This window comes from Xyrauchen texanus, chromosome 42, assembly GCF_025860055.1.
Source record: "Xyrauchen texanus isolate HMW12.3.18 chromosome 42, RBS_HiC_50CHRs, whole genome shotgun sequence".
NCBI classification, from domain to species: domain Eukaryota; kingdom Metazoa; phylum Chordata; class Actinopteri; order Cypriniformes; family Catostomidae; genus Xyrauchen; species Xyrauchen texanus.
In genome coordinates this window covers 3,451,983-3,474,476 of record NC_068317.1, presented here as the reverse complement: position 1 = coordinate 3,474,476, position 22,494 = coordinate 3,451,983, and the positions used below count along the sequence as shown (strand labels likewise).

Sequence of the window (22,494 nt, the reverse complement as noted above, 5' to 3'; positions counted from 1 at the left end):
AACTGCCTAGCAACCACATGGGGTTACCCTAGCAACCTACTAACAAATCACATATTTCTGCACCAGAACATTATACAGACTTCTGGGTTGATTTATTTATGACCACAATTTCTGTTCTTTTCAAGCAGGCTATTTGATCTAGTTTTGCCACGGCAAGCACCACTCACATTTTCTTCAGGAAATGTACCTATCTAGTTAGTGGTGCTTGCAAAGCATCACTATTGTAATCTCACATACTTATTATTATACTTTTATTTTTATTTTTATTTTTATTTTATATCTCTTAACAAAACTTCGCACCTAACTCGCCCCAAGACCGCTTGGCATGAGACCCACCTAATGAGGTGTCAAATCGAACGGCCTATTGAGGACACATGTGCTATGACTTTTATGTTTATCGGGTACGGTATTTGCCCCAGGGGCAAAAAGCGCCTAAAAATCCCATAGACTTAACATTGAGACAAACTTTGACGGCCACAGCTCCAAGCTTAGGATTTCAGAGAAACGCAGTGATTTGCCACATTTGAAGAGGCTGGCAGGCTCTGTAAGAGCATACCTCAATATGGGGTAAAAGTTGCACCCTGGGGGCAGGAGCTGCCCAAAAATGCCCCAATTGACTTATAATGGTGTAGGACTGCCCATGAAATGAAAAGGCATAGGGATTTGTATTGAACATAGCTCTGGATCACAGTGTCATAGAGACGAGGGGTGGGCTCATTTTACTCAGACAACCAATCAGTCTCTCTGGATCATTGTGAAGCTATCAAGCCACGCCCTAGCAACCATTAAGAGCACCTTAGCAACAAGTCCCATAGACTTCTATTGAAAAAGATCAAAGGGATATCTCCGGATAGAAGTGTCATAGAAACACAAGGGTGGTCTCGCTTGACTCGGACAGCAAACAGCCAATCATGCATCACTTCAACACTTCCTAGCCCCTCCCTAGCAACCATTGTCGAGCACCTTAACAACCAAAATCCATAGAGGGATATCTTCCATTCTGAATGTCACAGAGGCATGGGAGTTGGTTTATATCATTCATACTGACAAGCAGCCTTTGGAGATTCATGATTGGCAGCTGCCAAGCCACTCCCTAGCAACTACACAGAGTACCCTAGCAACCGCTTAGCAGTAACTATATCTCTGCACCAGAAAATCAGAGAGACTTCTGGGTTGATTTATTTCAATCAGGATGGCAAGGAGACTTGATAAGTATCACTATGTTAACTGCCTAGCAACCAGATGGGGTTACCCTAGCAACCGAAGTAACAAATCACATATCTCTGCATCAGAAAAACGTAGAGACTTCCGGGTTGACTTATTTCAATCAGGATGGCAAGGACACTTCATTAGTATCACTATGGTAACTGCCTAGCAACCAGATGGGCTTACCCTAGCAACCGAAAGTAACAAATCACATATCTCTGCATCACAAAAACATAGAGACTTCCGGTTGACTTATTTCAATCAGGATGGCAAGGAGACTTGATAAGTATCACTATGTTAACTGCCTAGCAACCAGATGGGGTTACCCTAGCAACCGAAGTAACAAATCACATATCTCTGCATCAGAAAACGTAGAGACTTCCGGGTTGACTTATTTCAATCAGGATGGCAAGGACACTTCATTAGTATCACTATGGTAACTGCCTAGCAACCACATGAGCTTACCCTAGCAACCGAGTAACAAATCACATATCTCTGCATCAGAAAACGTAGAGACTTCCGGTTGACTTATTTCAATCAGGATGGCAAGGACACTTGATTAGTATCACTATAATTACTGCCTAGCAACCAGATGGGGTTACCCTAACAACCGAGTAACAAATCACATATCTCTGCACCAGAAAATAGTACTGACTTCCGGCTTGATTTATTTCACTCAGGATGGCAAGGACACTTCATTAGTATCACTATGGTAACTGCCTAGCAACCAGATGGGGTTACCCTAGCAACCGAGAAACAAATCACATATCTCGGCACCAGAAAAGAGTACAGACTTCCAGGTTGATTTATTTCAACCAGGATGGCAAGGACACTTCATTAGCATCAATATGGTAACTGCCTAGCAACCACATGGGGTTACCCTAGCAACCGAGTAACAAATCACATATCTCTGCATCAGAAAAACGTACAGACTTCCGGGTTGACTTATTTCAATCAGGATGGCAAGGACACTTCATTAGTATCAATATGGTAACTGCCTAGCAACCAGATGGGGTTACCCTAGCAACCGAGTAACAAATCACATATCTCTGCACCAGAAAACACTACAGACTTCCGGGTTGACTTATTTCACTCAGGATGGAAAGGAGCCATGTATTGTATTACCTTGGTAACTGCATAGCAACCACATGGGCTTACCCTAGCAACCTAGTAACAAATCACATATTTCTGCACCAGAAAATCGTACAGACTTCTGGGCTGATTTATTTATGACCATAATTTTTGTTCTTTTCAAGTTACAACATGCTGTTTGATCTAGTTTTGCCACGGCAAGCACCACTCACATTTTCTTCAGGAAATGTACCTATCTAGTTAGTGGTGCTTGCAAAGCATCACTATTGTAATCTCACATACTTATTATTATACTTTTATTTTTATTTTTATTTTTATTTTTATATCTCTTAACAAAACTTCGCACCTAACTCGTCCCCAAGACCGCTTAGTGAGACCCACCTAATGAGGTGTCAAATCGAACGCCTATTGAGGACACGTGTGCTATGACTTTTATGTTTATCGGGTACGGTATTTGCCCCAGGGGCAAAAAAGCGCCTAAAAATCCCATAGACTTAACATTGAGACAAACTTTGACGCCACAGCTCCAAGCTTAGGATTTCAGAGAAACGCAGTGATTTGCCACATTTGAAGAGGCTGGCAGGCTCTGTAAGAGCATACCTCAATATGGGGTAAAAGTTGCACCCCTGGGGGCAGGAGCTGCCCAAAAATGCCCCAATTGACTTATAATGGTGTAGGACGCCCATGAAATGAAAAGGCATAGGGATTTGTATTGAACATAGCTCTGGATCACAGTGTCATAGAGACGAGGGGTGGGCTCATTTTACTCAGACAACCAATCAGTCTCTCTGGATCATTGTGAAGCTATCAAGCCACGCCCTAGCAACCATTAAGAGCACCTTAGCAACAAGTCCCATAGACTTCTATTGAAAAAGATCAAAGGGATATCTCCGGATAGAAGTGTCATAGAAACACAAGGGTGGTCTCGCTTGACTCGGACAGCAAACAGCCAATCATGCATCACTTCAACACTTCCTAGCCCCTCCCTAGCAACCATTGTCGAAGCACCTTAACAACCAAAATCCATAGAGGGATATCTTCCATTCTGAATGTCACAGAGGCATGGGAGTTGGTTTATATCATTCATACTGACAAGCAGCCTTTGGAGATTCATGATTGGCAGCTGCCAAGCCACTCCCTAGCAACTACACAGAGTACCCTAGCAACCGCTTAGCAGTAACTATATCTCTGCACCAGAAAATCAGAGAGACTTCTGGGTTGATTTATTTCAATCAGGATGGCAAGGAGACTTGATAAGTATCACTATGTTAACTGCCTAGCAACCAGATGGGGTTACCCTAGCAACCGAGTAACAAATCACATATCTCTGCATCAGAAAACGTAGAGACTTCCGGGTTGACTTATTTCAATCAGGATGGCAAGGACACTTCATTAGTATCACTATGGTAACTGCCTAGCAACCAGATGGGCTTACCCTAGCAACCGAAAGTAACAAATCACATATCTCTGCATCACAAAAACATAGAGACTTCCGGTTGACTTATTTCAATCAGGATGGCAAGGACACTTGATTAGTATCACTATGGTAACTGCCTAGCAACCAGATGGGGTTACCCTAGCAACCGAAGTAACAAATCACATATCTCTGCATCAGAAAACGTAGAGACTTCCGGGTTGACTTATTTCAATCAGGATGGCAAGGACACTTCATTAGTATCACTATGGTAACTGCCTAGCAACCACATGAGCTTACCCTAGCAACCGAGTAACAAATCACATATCTCTGCATCAGAAAAACGTAGAGACTTCCGGGTTGACTTATTTCAATCAGGATGGCAAGGACACTTGATTAGTATCACTATGATTACTGCCTAGCAACCAGATGGGGTTACCCTAGCAACCGAGTAACAAATCACATATCTCTGCACCAGAAAATAGTACTGACTTCCGGTTGATTTATTTCACTCAGGATGGCAAGGACACTTCATTACTATCACTATGGTAACTGCCTAGCAACCAGATGGGGTTACCCTAGCAACCGAGAAACAAATCACATATCTCGCACCAGAAAAGAGTACAGACTTCCAGGTTGATTTATTTCAACCAGGATGGCAAGGACACTTCATTAGTATCAATATGGTAACTGCCTAGCAACCACATGGGGTTACCCTAGCAACCGAAGTAACAAATCACATATCTCTGCATCAGAAAACGTAGATACTTCTGGGTTGACTTATTTCAATCAGGATGGCAAGGACACTTGATTACTATCACTATGGTAACTGCCTAGCAACCAGATGGGGTTACCCTAGCAACCGAAAGTAACAAATCACATATCTCTGCACCAGAAAATAGTACTGACTTCCGGTTGATTTATTTCACTCAGGATCGCAAGGACACTTGATTACTATCACTATGGTAACTGCCTAGCAACCAGATGGGGTTACCCTAGCAACCGAGAAACAAATCACATATCTCTGCACCAGAAAAGAGTACAGACTTCCGGTTGATTTATTTCACTCAGGATCGCAAGGACACTTGATTACTATCACTATGGTAACTGCCTAGCAACCAGATGGGGTTACCCTAGCAACCGAGATAACAAATCACATATCTCTGCACCAGAAAACACTAGAGACTTCCGGGTTGACTTATTTCACTCAGGATGGCAAGGAGCACTTGCATTAGTATCACTATGGTAACTGCCTAGCAACCACATGGGCTTACCCTAGCAACCAAGTAACAAATCACATATCTCTGCATCAGAAAACGAGAGACTTCTGGGTTGGTTTATTTCAATCAGGATGGCAAGGACACTTGATTAGTATCACTATGGTAACTGCCTAGCAACCAGATGGGGTTACCCTAGCAACCGAATAACAAATCACATATCTCTGCATCAGAAAAACGTAGAGACTTCTGGGTTGATTTATTTCAATCAGGATGGCAAGGACACTTGATTAGTATCACTATGGTAACTGCCTAGCAACCAGATGGGGTTACCCTAGCAACCGAAAGTAACAAATCACATATCTCTGCACCAGAAAACACTACAGACTTCCGGGTTGACTTATTTCACTCAGGATGGAAAGGAGCCATGTATTGTATTACCTTGGTAACTGCATAGCAACCACATGGGCTTACCCTAGCAACCTAGTAACAAATCACATATTTCTGCACCAGAAAATCGTACAGACTTCTGGGTTGATTTATTTATGACCATAATTTTTGTTCTTTTCAAGTTACAACATGCTGTTTGATCTAGTTTTGCCACTGCAAGCACCACTCACATTTTCTTCAGGAAATGTACCTATCTAGTTATTTATTATTTTTATTTTTATTATTTTTATATCTCTTAACAAAACTTCGCACCTAACTCGTCCCCAAGACCGCTTAGCGAGACCCACCTAATGAGGTGTCAAATCTAACGGCCTATTGAGGACACGTGTGCTATGACTTTTATGTTTATCGGGTACGGTATTTGCCCCAGGGGCAAAAAAGCGCCTAAAAATCCCATAGACTTAACATTGAGACAAACTTTGACGGCCACAGCTCCAAGCTTAGGATTTCAGAGAAACGCAGTGATTTGCCACATTTGAAGAGGCTGGCAGGCTCTGTAAGAGCATACCTCAATATGGGGTAAAAGTTGCACCTCTGGGGGCAGGAGCTGCCCAAAAATGCCCCAATTGACTTATAATGGTGTAGGACTGCCCATGAAATGAAAAGGCATAGGGATTTGTATTGAACATAGCTCTGGATCACAGTGTCATAGAGACGAGGGGTGGGCTCATTTTACTCAGACAACCAATCAGTCTCTCTGGATCATTGTGAAGCTATCAAGCCACGCCCTAGCAACCATTAAGAGCACCTTAGCAACAAGTCCCATAGACTTCTATTGAAACAGATCAAAGGGATATCTCCGGATAGAAGTGTCATAGAAACACAAGGGTGGTCTCGCTTGACTCGGACAGCAAACAGCCAATCATGCATCACTTCAACACTTCCTAGCCCCTCCCTAGCAACCATTGTCGAGCACCTTAACAACCAAAATCCATAGAGGGATATCTTCCATTCTGAATGTCACAGAGGCATGGGAGTTGGTTTATATCATTCATACTGACAAGCAGCCTTTGGAGATTCATGATTGGCAGCTGCCAAGCCACTCCCTAGCAACTACACAGAGTACCCTAGCAACCGCTTAGCAGTAACTATATCTCTGCACCAGAAAATCAGAGAGACTTCTGGGTTGATTTATTTCAATCAGGATGGCAAGGAGACTTGATAAGTATCACTATGTTAACTGCCTAGCAACCAGATGGGGTTACCCTAGCAACCGAGTAACAAATCACATATCTCTGCATCAGAAAAACGAGAGACTTCCGGGTTGACTTATTTCAATCAGGATGGCAAGGACACTTCATTAGTATCACTATGGTAACTGCCTAGCAACCAGATGGGCTTACCCTAGCAACCGAAGTAACAAATCACATATCTCTGCATCACAAAAACATAGAGACTTCCGGTTGACTTATTTCAATCAGGATGGCAAGGACACTTGATTAGTATCACTATGGTAACTGCCTAGCAACCAGATGGGGTTACCCTAGCAACCGCAGTAACAAATCACATATCTCTGCATCAGAAAACGTAGAGACTTCCGGGTTGACTTATTTCAATCAGGATGGCAAGGACACTTCATTAGTATCACTATGGTAACTGCCTAGCAACCACATGAGCTTACTCCTAGCAACCGAAGTAACAAATCACATATCTCTGCATCAGAAAAACGTAGAGACTTCCGGGTTGACTTATTTCAATCAGGATGGCAAGGACACTTGATTAGTATCACTATGATTACTGCCTAGCAACCAGATGGGGTTACCCTAGCAACCGAAAGTAACAAATCACATATCTCTGCACCAGAAAATAGTACTGACTTCCGGGTTGATTTATTTCACTCAGGATGGCAAGGACACTTCATTACTATCACTATGGTAACTGCCTAGCAACCAGATGGGGTTACCCTAGCAACCCAGAAACAAATCACATATCTCGGCACCAGAAAAGAGTACAGACTTCCAGGTTGATTTATTTCAACCAGGATGGCAAGGACACTTCATTAGTATCAATATGGTAACTGCCTAGCAACCACATGGGGTTACCCTAGCAACCGAAAGTAACAAATCACATATCTCTGCATCAGAAAAACGTAGATACTTCTGGGTTGACTTATTTCAATCAGGATGGCAAGGACACTTGATTACTATCACTATGGTAACTGCCTAGCAACCAGATGGGGTTACCCTAGCAACCGAAAGTAACAAATCACATATCTCTGCACCAGAAAATAGTACTGACTTCCGGGTTGATTTATTTCACTCAGGATCGCAAGGACACTTGATTACTATCACTATGGTAACTGCCTAGCAACCAGATGGGGTTACCCTAGCAACCGAGAAACAAATCACATATCTCGCACCAGAAAAGAGTACAGACTTCCGGTTGATTTATTTCACTCAGGATCGCAAGGACACTTGATTACTATCACTATGGTAACTGCCTAGCAACCAGATGGGGTTACCCTAGCAACCGAGAAACAAATCACATATCTCGCACCAGAAAAGAGTACAGACTTCCGGGTTGATTTATTTCAACCAGGATGGCAAGGACACTTCATTAGTATCAATATGGTAACTGCCTAGCAACCAGATGGGGTTACCCTAGCAACCGAAGTAACAAATCACATATCTCTGCACCAGAAAACACTACAGACTTCCGGTTGACTTATTTCACTCAGGATGGAAAGGAGCCATGTATTGTATTACCTTGGTAACTGCATAGCAACCACATGGGCTTACCCTAGCAACCTAGTAACAAATCACATATTTCTGCACCAGAAAATCGTACAGACTTCTGGGCTGATTTATTTATGACCATAATTTTTGTTCTTTTCAAGTTACAACATGCTGTTTGATCTAGTTTTGCCACGGCAAGCACCACTCACATTTTCTTCAGGAAATGTACCTATCTAGTTAGTGGTGCTTGCAAAGCATCACTATTGTAATCTCACATACTTATTATACTTTTTATTTTTAGTGGTGCTTGCAAAGCATCACTATTGTAATCTCACATACTTATTATACTTTTTATTTTTATTTTTATTATATCTCTTAACAAAACTTCGCACCTAACTCGCCCCAAGACCGCTTGGCGAGACCCACCTAATGAGGTATCAAATCGAACGCCTATTGAGGACACGCGTGCTATGACTTTTATGTTTATCGGGTACGGTATTTGCCCCAGGGGCAAAAAAGCGGCCTAAAAATCCCATAGACTTAACATTGAGACAAACTTTGACGCCACAGCTCCAAGCTTAGGATTTCAGAGAAACGCAGTGATTTGCCACATTTGAAGAGGCTGGCAGGCTCTGTAAGAGCATACCTCAATATGGGGTAAAAGTTGCACTCCTGGGGGCAGGAGCTGCCCAAAAATGCCCCAATTGACTTATAATGGTGTAGGACGGCCCATGAAATGAAAAGGCATAGGGATTTGTATTGAACATAGCTCTGGATCACAGTGTCATAGAGACGAGGGGTGGGCTCATTTTACTCAGACAACCAATCAGTCTCTCTGGATCATTGTGAAGCTATCAAGCCACGCCCTAGCAACCATTAAGAGCACCTTAGCAACAAGTCCCATAGACTTCTATTGAAAAAGATCAAAGGGATATCTCCGGATAGAAGTGTCATAGAAACACAAGGGTGGTCTCGCTTGACTCGACAGCAAACAGCCAATCATGCATCACTTCAACACTTCCTAGCCCCTCCCTAGCAACCATTGTCGAGCACCTTAACAACCAAAATCCATAGAGGGATATCTTCCATTCTGAATGTCACAGAGGCATGGGAGTTGGTTTATATCATTCATACTGACAAGCAGCCTTTGGAGATTCATGATTGGCAGCTGCCAAGCCACTCCCTAGCAACTACACAGAGTACCCTAGCAACCGCTTAGCAGTAACTATATCTCTGCACCAGAAAATCAGAGAGACTTCTGGGTTGATTTATTTCAATCAGGATGGCAAGGAGACTTGATAAGTATCACTATGTTAACTGCCTAGCAACCAGATGGGGTTACCCTAGCAACCGAAAGTAACAAATCACATATCTCTGCATCAGAAAAACGTAGAGACTTCCGGGTTGACTTATTTCAATCAGGATGGCAAGGACACTTCATTAGTATCACTATGGTAACTGCCTAGCAACCAGATGGGCTTACCCTAGCAACCGAGTAACAAATCACATATCTCTGCATCACAAAAACATAGAGACTTCCGGGTTGACTTACTTCAATCAGGATGGCAAGGAGACTTCATTAGTATCACTATGGTAACTGCCTAGCAACCAGATGGGCTTACCCTAGCAACCGAGTAACAAATCACATATCTCTGCATCAGAAAACGTAGAGACTTCCGGGTTGACTTATTTCAATCAGGATGGCAAGGACACTTGATTAGTATCACTATGGTATCTGCCTAGCAACCAGATGGGGTTACCCTAGCAACCGAAAGTAACAAATCACATATCTCTGCATCACAAAAACATAGAGACTTCCGGGTTGACTTATTTCAATCAGGATGGCAAGGAGACTTCATTAGTATCACTATGGTAACTGCCTAGCAACCAGATGGGCTTACCCTAGCAACCGAGTAACAAATCACATATCTCTGCATCAGAAAAACGTAGAGACTTCCGGGTTGACTTATTTCAATAAGGATGGCAAGGACACTTGATTAGTATCACTATGGTATCTGCCTAGCAACCAGATGGGGTTACCCTAGCAACCGAAAGTAAAAAATCACATATCTCTGCATCACAAAAACATAGAGACTTCCGGTTGATTTATTTTAATCAGGATGGCCAGGAGACTTGATTAGTATCACTATGGTAACTGCCTAGCAACCAGATGGAGTTACCCTAGCAACCGAGCAACATATCACATATCTCTGCACCAGAACACACTACAGACTTCCGGGTTGACTTATTTCACTCAGGATGGAAAGGAGCCATGTATTGTATTACCTTGGTAACTGCATAGCAACCACACGGGCTTACCCTAGCAACCGAAAGTAACAAATCACATATTTCTGCACCAGAAAATCGTACAGACTTCTGGGTTGATTTATTTATGACCATAATTTTTGTTCTTTTCCAGTTACAACATGCTGTTTGATCTAGTTTTGCCACGGCAAGCACCACTCACATTTTCTTCAGGAAATGTACCTATCTAGTTAGTGGTGCTTGCAAAGCATCACTATTGTAATCTCACATACTTATTATACTTTTATTTTAGTGGTGCTTGCAAAGCATCACTATTGTAATCTCACATACTTATTATACTTTTTATTTTTATTTTTATTATATCTCTTAACAAAACTTCGCACCTAACTCGCCCCAAGCACCGCTTAGCGTAGACCCACCTAATGAGGTGTCAAATCGAACGGCCTATTGAGGACACGTGTGCTATGACTTTTATGTTTATCGGGTACGGTATTTGCCCCAGGGGCAAAAAAGCGCCTAAAAATCCCATAGACTTAACATTGAGACAAACTTTGACGCTCACAGCTCCAAGCTTAGGATTTCAGAGAAACGCAGTGATTTGCCACATTTGAAGAGGCTGGCAGGCTCTGTAAGAGCATACCTCAATATGGGGTAAAAGTTGCACCCCTGGGGGCAGGAGCTGCCCAAAAATGCCCCAATTGACTTATAATGGTGTAGGACGCCCATGAAATGAAAAAGGCATAGGGATTTGTATTGAACATAGCTCTGGATCACAGTGTCATAGAGACGAGGGGTGGGCTCATTTTACTCAGACAACCAATCAGTCTCTCTGGATCATTGTGAAGCTATCAAGCCACGCCCTAGCAACCATTAAGAGCACCTTAGCAACAAGTCCCATAGACTTCTATTGAAAAAGATCAAAGGGATATCTCCGGATAGAAGTGTCATAGAAACACAAGGGTGGTCTCGCTTGACTCGGACAGCAAACAGCCAATCATGCATCACTTCAACACTTCCTAGCCCCTCCCTAGCAACCATTGTCGAGCACCTTAACAACCAAAATCCATAGAGGGATATCTTCCATTCTGAATGTCACAGAGGCATGGGAGTTGGTTTATATCATTCATACTGACAAGCAGCCTTTGGAGATTCATGATTGGCAGCTGCCAAGCCACTCCCTAGCAACTACACAGAGTACCCTAGCAACCGCTTAGCAGTAACTATATCTCTGCACCAGAAAATCAGAGAGACTTCTGGGTTGATTTATTTCAATCAGGATGGCAAGGAGACTTGATAAGTATCACTATGTTAACTGCCTAGCAACCAGATGGGGTTACCCTAGCAACCGAAAGTAACAAATCACATATCTCTGCATCAGAAAACGTAGAGACTTCCGGGTTGACTTATTTCAATCAGGATGGCAAGGACACTTCATTAGTATCACTATGGTAACTGCCTAGCAACCAGATGGGCTTACCCTAGCAACCGAGTAACAAATCACATATCTCTGCATCACAAAAACATAGAGACTTCCGGGTTGACTTATTTCAATCAGGATGGCAAGGACACTTCATTAGTATCACTATGGTAACTGCCTAGCAACCAGATGGGCTTACCCTAGCAACCGAAGTAACAAATCACATATCTCTGCATCAGAAAACGTAGAGACTTCCGGGTTGACTTATTTCAATAAGGATGGCAAGGACACTTGATTAGTATCACTATGGTATCTGCCTAGCAACCAGATGGGGTTACCCTAGCAACCGAGTAAAAATCACATATCTCTGCATCACAAAAACATAGAGACTTCCGGTTGACTTATTTCAATCAGGATGGCAAGGAGACTTCATTAGTATCACTATGGTAACTGCCTAGCAACCAGATGGGCTTACCCTAGCAACCGAGTAACAAATCACATATCTCTGCATCAGAAAACGTAGAGACTTCCGGGTTGACTTATTTCAATAAGGATGGCAAGGACACTTGATTAGTATCACTATGGTATCTGCCTAGCAACCAGATGGGGTTACCCTAGCAACCGAGTAAAAAATCACATATCTCTGCATCACAAAAACATAGAGACTTCCGGGTTGATTTATTTTAATCAGGATGGCCAGGAGACTTGATTAGTATCACTATGGTAACTGCCTAGCAACCAGATGGAGTTACCCTAGCAACCGAGCAACATATCACATATCTCTGCACCAGAACACACTACAGACTTCCGGGTTGACTTATTTCACTCAGGATGGAAAGGAGCCATGTATTGTATTACCTTGGTAACTGCATAGCAACCACATGGGCTTACCCTAGCAACCGAGTAACAAATCACATATTTCTGCACCAGAAAATCGTACAGACTTCTGGGTTGATTTATTTATGACCATAATTTTTGTTCTTTTCAAGTTACAACATGCTGTTTGATCGAGTTTTGCCACGGCAAGCACCACTCACATTTTCTTCAGGAAATGTACCTATCTAGTTATACTTTTATTAGTGGTGCTTGCAAAGCATCACTATTGTAATCTCACATACTTATTATACTTTTATTTTTATTTTTATTATATCTCCGACAAAACTTCGCACCTAACTCGTCCCAAGACCGCTTGGCATACACCCACTAATGAGGTGTCAAATCGAACGCCTATTGAGGACACGTGTGCTATGACTTTTATGTTTATCGGGGTACGGTATTTGCCCCAGGGGCAAAAAAGCGCCGAAAAATCCCATAGACTTAACATTGTGACAAACTTTGACGCATCACAGCTCCGAGCTAGGATTTTGCAGAAATGTGTGATTTGCCACATTTGAAGAGGCTGGCAGGCTCTGTAAGAGCATACCTCAATATGGGGTAAAAGTTGCACCCCTGGGGGCAGGAGCTGCCCAAAGTTGCCCCCATTGACTTACAATGGTGTAGGACGGCCCATGAAATGAAATTGCATAGGGACTTTGTATTGAACATAGCTCTGGATCACAGTGTCATAGAGACAAGGGGGCGGGCTCATTTTACTCAGACCACCAATCAGTCTCTCAGGATCATTTTGAATCTATCAAGCCACGCCCTAGCAACAATTTAAAGCACCTTAGCAACAACTCCCATAGACTTGTAATGAAAGACATCAAAGGGATATCTCTGGATAGAAGTGTCATAGAAACACAAGGGTGGTCTCGTTTGACTCGGGGCAGCAAACAGCCAATCATGAATCACCTCAACACTTCCTAGCCCCTCCCTAGCAACCATTGTCGAGCACCTTAACAACCAAAATCCATAGAGGGATATCTTCCATTCTGAATGTCACAGAGGCATGGGAGTTGGTTTATATCATTCCTACTGACAAGCAGCCTTTGGAGTTTCATGATTGGCAGCTGTCAAGCCACTCCCTAGCAACTAAACAGAGTACCCTAGCAACCGTTTAGCAATAACTATATCTCTGCACCAGAAAATCAGAGAGACTTCCGGGTTCATTTATTTCAATCAGGATGGCAAGGAGACTTGATAAGTATCACTATGGTAACTGCCTAGCAACCACATGGGGTTACCCTAGTAACTGAGTAACAAATCACATATCTCTGCACCAGAAAATCAGAGCGACTTCTGGGTTGATTTATTTCAATCAGGATGGCAAGGAGACTTGATAAGTATCACTATGGTAACTGTCTAGCAACCACATGGGTTACCTTAGCAACCGAGTAACAAATCACATATCTCTGCATCAGAAAAACGTAGAGACTACCGGATTGACTTATTTCAATCAGGATGACAAGGAGACTTCATTAGTATCACTATGGTAACTGCCTAGCAACCAGATGGGGTTACCCTAGCAACCGAGTAACAAATCACATATCTCTGCCCCAGAAAATAGTAGAGATTTCCGGGTTGACTTATTTAAATCAGGATGGCAAGGAGACTTGATTAGTATCACTCTGGTAACTGCCTAGCAACCAGATGGAGTTACCCTAGCAACCGAGTAACAAATCACATATCTCTGCACCAGAAAATATTAGAGACTTCTGGGTTGACTTATTTCACTCAGGATGGAAAGGAGCCATGTATTGTATTACCTTGGTAACTGCATAGCAACCACATGGGTTTACCCTAGCAACCGAGTAACAAATCAAATATTTCTGCACCAGAAAATCGTACAGACTTCTGGGTTGATTTATTTATGACCATAATTATATAAAAAATATCTCTCTCTCTCTCTCTCTCTCTCTATCTATCTATCTATCTATCTGATGGTAAATATCTATCTAGCTATATATATCTCTCTATATATCTAAGGGTAAATATCTATCTATCTGAGTGTCTATCTATCTATCTATCTATCTATCTATCTATCTATCTATCTATCTATCTATCTAGCAACTAAGTTAAACTTTTTTAACACTACACTTTAGAACTGGCTCATTAGAGTCATTCATTTGGGAATCAGACTAAACTGGTAACACTGTAAGTTTCACATCGAAGATTCAAAAGAACCGGCTCATTAGAGTCATTAATTTGGGAATCAGACTACACTGGTCACACTGTATGTTTCACACTGTAGATTCAAAAGAACCGGCTCATTAGAGTAATTTGTTTGGGAATCAGACTTCACTGGTCACACTGTATGTTTCACATTTTAGATTCAAAAGAACCAGCTCATTAGAGTCATTTGTTTGGGAATCAGACTACACTGGTCACACTGTATGTTTCACACTGTAGATTCAAAAGAACCGGCTCATAAGAGTCATTAATTTGGGAATCAGACTACACTGGTCACACTTTAAGTTTCACATTTTAGATTCAAAAGAACTGGCTCATTAGAGTCATTAATTTGGGAATCAGACTACACTGGTCACACTGTGTGTTTCACATTTCAGATTCAAAAGAACTGGCTCATTAGAGTCATTAATTTGGGAATCAGACTACACTGGTCACACTGTATGTTTCACACTGTAGATTCAAAAGAACCGGCTCATTAGAGTCATTAATGTTGTAATCAGATTACACTGGTCACACTGTATGTTTCACACTGTAGATTCAAAAGAACTGGCTCATTAGAGTCATTAATGTTGTAATCAGATTACACTGGTCACACTGTATGTTTCACACTGTAGATTCAAAAGATCTGGCTCATTAGAGTCATTAACAGAGTGAGCAGCCTGCTGATGAGACCACCAATGACTGAAGAGGGAGGGCTGGACCACTGGCATGGCTGTGCTGTTACTTTTCATAAATGTTTGTGCTTTATGCTGGCATGTTCCTAATGCATGCTAATTGCATGCAAGTGGTAATATCCAGTGATTGAAAATGAATTCAGGGTCAGATGCAAGTTGAAATATTTTTGAAACATTTTTGTTTGTAAAATAAAAACGAACAAAATTGTTAGTCCCAGTTTGAGCTTGTTTTCTAATCCCGTTCCCCCTCTTTTCCCCTTTCCCATTTCCTGTGTCCCTTTCCACTTTCATATGTAATGCATGCCAAAATATTACTTTATTATATATGGACCAATGTGGTAAGAAAAACTTGATACAAATGAATTAAAACTATTTCATCTTTCTTGGCAGCTAGTTTCTCAACCTAGTATCAGTCTCCAGGATGAAAATGCACCAGGCTTGTTTTTGGAAACTAATTGGATAACTTTATAGCAATAATAATCCTGATTCACTTTTGTAATGTGTGTTTTTCAGGTAAATCAGGTGGGAAGGGCATGGAAGTGTTGCCGTATCACAGGGATGTTCCAGAAAGTTCCAGCCAGTGTCTTCCCTGCCAGGAGGGCTGCTCTTTCTGCAGAGATGACACACCTTGTGTGGCCCGAGGCAACAGCACCCTGCGTATGGCTGTGCTCTCGTTTCAGGGATTATGCATGTTTGTGGACTTCATAAGTATGGTGCTGCTGTATCACTTCCGCAGGAACAAGGTGAGAGCGTGCTGCCAGACGAAGCTCATTAACACGGCAACTGTTTCCATGAAGCACATCATGTTCTAATTGACACCAGGGTGTTTTCATGCCAAGTTAAATTGCAATTAGTCACTCATACTCTGAGAATATCGTACCTGTTATGTGACATTTTATATGCTGTGACAACAGAAAGTACAGTAGATGGTTTGAGAGACGTCATAGACGTCATTGTTTTTTTTAGAAGCTGTCATGCAATGCAGTTGTAAACTAGTGAAAAATATTATACTTTTGAAGCATAATTTATTTAGGGAGTTAATTAGGGAGACATTTGGTGGTTGAGATACAAACAAACCTGTTTAAAACATAAACAATCATTATAAATGACTGATTGCCAAACTCCTAACACAAAATACGCTGGAGACTCGACTTACAAATGATTCTCGTAGAGTTTGGCATTTAAGCTAAGAAAAGATTAAAAATACACAGAACACACAAATATTGGGTAAAATAGTCCGTTTTAAATCAGATCAGTACTCTTATTATTTTATAAAATCTAAGTTTATTTGTAGTGGACATTTTCCATTCTCTGTCTGCCATCTTGGAAAATTATTTCACTGTTTGTTTTCTCCTTGAAGGATACATTTGATGCTGTCTTATGCTGCATTAAATTCTCCCTTTGAAGGTCACTGTTGCAAGCTAGGAGTCTTAGGCTAATTCTGATTTGATTTGCATTTAATTGATTTTGTTTTTTATATAGTAAAAAACATTTTTGTTCCAAAATATTTTTGGACCATGCAGTCTAAGAGAAGTAGGTGTAATTGACAACCTCAGATGTACCACTGTACATTTCAAATTAGATTTGCCCTGCTAGTTTTATACAGTAGGTCTGGCCCAGTGGGTGTGTTCTTGCCATTTAGAGTGTGCCAAGCAAGAAAGAACTCACTATTAAGGGGTTTGATCTGAAGTGGAGTTTAGCTGTTTACAGTTAGCAAGCAATGACACAACTTGACACATTAGTATAGATATCAGTTTTTGTGTGGTCATAGGTGTGACACAAGTATACACCAATAAATTGTGCTTTTTAAAACATATGTTTGCTCACTGAGTAAATATATTCTAATAATTTAAGATGATGATCCCTGCTGAAGAAACCATCTTAAACCAGATGACAGTGGTTTGCTGGTATAGTTTGATGGTTTTAAAAGGGGTTTTGGTCAACCGTGAGCCAAGATGGCATGCCAGCCTAACCTGCTAAACACCAGCTTGGCCAGGCTGGGAGACTAGTTAAAAGCAGGAAAATATCTTTTTTTTTTAAACCAGCAATGTTAAGCCTGTTCTTTACAGACTTAAGTTTCACAGGTTGCAGTTCAACCTGTAGCTTAACATTGACCTGCTCTGGATTGTCTCTTTTTTTTAATTGGACTCATTAAAGATGTTTCTTCTCAGTCTGAAAGAGTCTAAGATAAGTAGACGGATTTTGAGTGCCTGACAGCTACATCTCAAACACACCACCGACATGTTCAGAGAGCATTTCATAAGTGTGTTGAACATCCTAATTCATTGACTTGAGTAGACATGTAGCCTGTTGTGTGAGTTATGGTGGACTGGATTCACAATGACTGCAAGGGCGGTTCATTAATCCCTGCAGCGAGATCCCGTTTAGTCTGTCGATATGTAGGGCACTCAGTTTTGATAGTCCCAGCATTTTAATTTACTCTGGATGCACGTTTCGTCTGGGCGCTGTCTGAAAGCGATCCATAACTGCTGGAGAAGTCTAAATGAAAGCGACAGAGTTAAGATTCGAAATTTTGTTCTGTTTTAGCACACACTGTCAAGTGCTTTCAATTGGCCATTTGATATCAGAAAGCAGTTGACAGCGCACCTGTTGCCTACTAATGGATTTCTCAATTTCAGTTTGAAAGGAGACGTCAGTTGATGACTTGAATCAACAACGCCTACAAAATATGCAAGCCCTAGTGTCAAAGATAGAAAAGCACCTTAGTTCACAGCAATTAAACACACTCTACGTGCAGTCAAAAGTTTGAAATAATTTGTATAGCTATTTTTCCTTAATATGTTTTAGAATAACCGTAAAGTCATCGAAACTATGAAATAACACAAATAATATAAAATATTAGTGCTGTGAGTCAATTAAAATATTTAATCATGATAAATCATATGCTAATGCTTTTTCATAGCAAATCACGATTAATTGCAATTTTGAAAATGATGGAATTTGACTATCTATAACAGTGCTGTTAAAATGTGTTTAGTTCTTCCTAGAAAAGAAAAAATCCAAACAAATCCTTCCACATTATAAAGATGGAAATGCATATAAATCGCACCTATTCAAGTAATATTAAATGTTTTCCAAAGTATTAGTGGGAGGTTGACTAATTGAAAGGACTTGTCCCCATGGGATGCACTGCATTGCAATATTAATTTCAGTGGTCATTAAATCCACCACAATATTAATGGGCCACCAGGCTGTGGTATCCACTTTGCTACAGCAAACGCCACATTCACATGATTCACAGCGCTTTGAACTGAACATGAAAAGCACTGCTTTTAGTTTTGGCACTGCCCACCTAATGATTCTCCATACAAATTGTCAGGCAAAACGGTAGCGCAACACGGTTACTGGGTAAAAGCTAATGCTTTAAATACAGATACTTAAGATTTTTTTAAATCGTTTCCTGCTTTCAACTAGTCTGCCAGCCTGGCCAAGGTTGACCAAAACACCTTAAAAACCATCAATCTATACCAGCAAGCCACTGTCATCGCCCCCCATACATCACTGGAAACAGTATCAGTTGTTTTTATAACTATTACATTTGCAGCTGTATGTCAAGAAATATCTATCTGAAATTGCTATATTTGGTTACATTAAATGTGTTGGTGTGCGTGTCTGACATCTTAAGGTGGTTTTACATCTCATTTATGCATGTAATTTTCAAACATGACAGACAACAGCTTAGTGGTAAAGGAGGAAAAAGAAGAATAAGAGAAAAAGAGTTTTGTGGCATTCTTCTTCTTAATACATCTCAAAGAAGTACAAAACCAATATACTTCATTCAAAGAAATATTGAAAACAGGTTTGGTCTTGGTAAATGTAGCTTAATGTATAAAAAAATTGCCAGCCCAGTTGTAAAACAGTTAAAGGATGGGCAAGGAGGAGGCGAGAACCGGCTTGTCAACATAAATAATAATTTAATAAGAAACTTAAAACACAACATAAACAAACACACATGCGGACATGCCCGTAATTCTCTCTCTCTCTCGAACAATCGTCACCGGCCACCTTTATCCCTCGCGCGCCTCATCAGGCCGATTGGGGACCGGGCGCGATATTCCGACCCGGCCCCGCCCCCCTCCGCTCCACACCAGTATAAATATGCAATTAATAATATGCTTATTGTCTTTATTTCCCATGATAAACCCAAACAGGATGTACTAGGGAATAGGGAGCGATCGTTCAGACTGTTCGGGAACTGACAAAAAGCTGAATTGCAGCTGATTAAAGTCTTGTGTGTCTGAGTGGTCGTTGACACACAGCAGCCGTGAAAAGATCAAATGTTTTTATCTTGCACAGTGTGTGTTAAGCAGTAATGAAACAAAGCGGCTGATGTCTCGTGAACACGAGCACTGTTTCTTCGATCAGTTCAGCCACCCATGCCGCCTTTCTCCCATTGAAAATATGGAGCACATTGCTACCAAGGAACCAAGTAAAACCTCCTTTCTTTGCTTAAAGTTTTTATCATGACTGAAAAACAGACGATTCACACTGAAAAAGATAACAAGCTGCTGCTTTCTTTAAATATTATGAGAGTGTAAAGATGTCACACAACCTGACAAAAATGCATTTCAGCACCAAAGTAAATGAACAGCAAGGGTCAAACAAAAACATAATCTATATTAGATTTTATAGAAATATTAATTGACTGTTCTGCAGAGATCAGACATAGTTGGCAAATGTTAACTGCTGATGCAATTCATTTGTTTTTATTACCATAACACTGCACTTTCCCATGGTGCTCGACCTACCTCATGAACGTTCTGAATCAGCCACTGGCTGTCGTGTATAGCGGAACATATATGACTCAATTGGATTTTAACTGGCACAATTGAAATATGTGAATAAAGTTGCCACATGCATTTGTTTGTACATGAAATAACATTTAATTTAATTATCGAATTAAAGTATATACAGATGCGTTTTTTGAAGTTTCAATAATCCATTCAAAATGCTATTGGCTCAAAAATCTGAGGGGGTATGAGCCCCTCACTCTGAATGGGCATGACACCTCTGTTGGTCACCATGGGTGCTACTTGTTTTTTTGTTAGGATATGGATTAGAGTAAGTGGAACTAAAGTCTTTCTATCAAGCCATCTTTGGAAAGCTCTCGGGAGGCTATTTTCAGAGGCTATGACAGTGCAGCTCCTATCTACTTAAATTGGGGAACAATGAAATCGTCATGGGTTACATGTGTAACCCTTGTTCCCTGAAAAAAGTGGAACGAGATGCTGCGCTGCTAAGTGCTATGGGGAACAATCCTAGTTGTGACCGAGCTGTGAATAATGTGTGTAACACGTTAATGAACATTGACCGGAATTTATAGCCTCGGCTGATGTAATCATTAGATGCACCTGAGGCCAGGCCATAAATGGATGCGTCACCAGGTGTCTTCAGATACTTCTTTTTGAAGAGCAATCCTGGGACGTCCCAGTGCGGCAAAGAAGCACAGCATCTCATTCCGCTTTTTTCAGGGAACAAGGGTTACACATGTAACCCGAGACGTTCCCTTTACAAAAAGCTTCACTATGATGCTGCGCTGCTAAGCGCTACTGGCAGTTAGCTGGTTCTGTAATTTGAACTTTAGTAGAAGGAAACGCATGCAGGCGCATTTGTGCCATGTATGCGTCACCACGATCAGGGGGGACTGGGCGACTCGGGGAGAAGAAGAGGAGACATTGCGCTATCAACAGAGGCAAAGATGTCCTCTTCTGCCCTGAAAAATCTACCCAGATCAGTTCCAAGTGAAATGGTCTCGATAACCTCAAGATAAAACCCGTGAACCTCATTTGGTACCCTTAGCGGCCAGACATGAAAGGTTTCAAAATTCGGGCCAAGGATGAGAAGGTCCTCCCTGTTTGGAATCGCCCAAGGCGAGCCTTCGAGGAGAGGTATTAACTCCGAGAAACATATCCTGTTCGGCCAGCGCAGTGCCATTAAAAGGAGGCAAGACCCTTGCTGGTGAACATTGCCAAAACTCCCGGGAAAAGAAACGCATACAGACGCATTCTGGGTCATGTATGTGTCTTAACGTCCAGACCCAAGGGGGCTGGGTGATTTCAGGGAGAAGTAGAGGAGACATTGCGCCATTCATAGAGGCGAAGAGTTCCTCTTCTGCCCTAAGATCTCACCCAAACTTGTTCCAAGTGGAAAAAGCCCGGCATTTAAAAAGGTCTTGATAACCTCAGGAGAAAGCCCTGTGTCCCTCAGTTGGTACACTTAGTGGCCAAACATGAAAGATTCCACAATTCGGGGCAGGGATGAAATATTGCCCTGTGCCTGAGATAGAAGATCCTTCCTGTTCGGAATCGCCCAAGGCGAGCCGTCGAGGGAAGAGATTAGCTACGAGACCAAAGACCTGTTCGGCCAGCGCGGTGCTATCAGTAAGAGGCAAAAACCCTTGCTGGCGAACTCTGGACAACTACTACCTTAGGGTGGAGTTCTTAACTCCCCCGTTGGTATTTTCTGTCTGGACAGTAAATCTGCTCCCACACACGGGCATCCAGGGATATAACTGACCTGAGTGAAAGGAGCTTGCCCTGGGCCCTAAGGAGAATCCGACGTTCCAGAAATACAGCTGACAAGAACGTGGGTCTCCTTGATGATTTATGTAAGAGGCTACCGCTGTATTGTCCACCCACAACAAGACATTGCAGTCTCAAGAGGAGGTATTTCAGGACCAGAAATACAGCCATCAACCCGAGACAGTAACTGTGACAACCGAGCTGACGACCCTCTCTTAAGCTGGATGACCACTTAAGGCCGCTACCCCGCCCGTCAGGGAGGCGTCTCTCGTTAGCAGCCTGCGACAACAAGACGCACCTAGAGTGGGACCCAAGGCAGAAAACCGGGGTCTGAACCACATAGAAAGGGAACGAAGCCTGAGGTGTGTAACCCTTATTAGCCTATGGGTTTTGGCCCTTGGAAGAAATCCCCTGGCTTTGGGCCACAACAAAAATGGTCTCATGAGCAGAAGGTCCAGAGGGATCATGAGGAT

General features: G+C 41.8%; 1 protein-coding gene across 1 annotated transcript in view; it reads left to right on the top strand.

The window, feature by feature from the left end:
* Positions 1–22,494, top strand: part of LOC127634790 (probable G-protein coupled receptor 158) — a 222,415-nt gene that overhangs the window by 90,640 nt on the left and 109,281 nt on the right. The window contains exon 4 of the mRNA XM_052114473.1: positions 15,993–16,222. Coding sequence (XP_051970433.1) covers positions 15,993–16,222 — 230 coding nt within the window. The remainder of the gene's footprint in view (positions 1–15,992; positions 16,223–22,494) is intronic.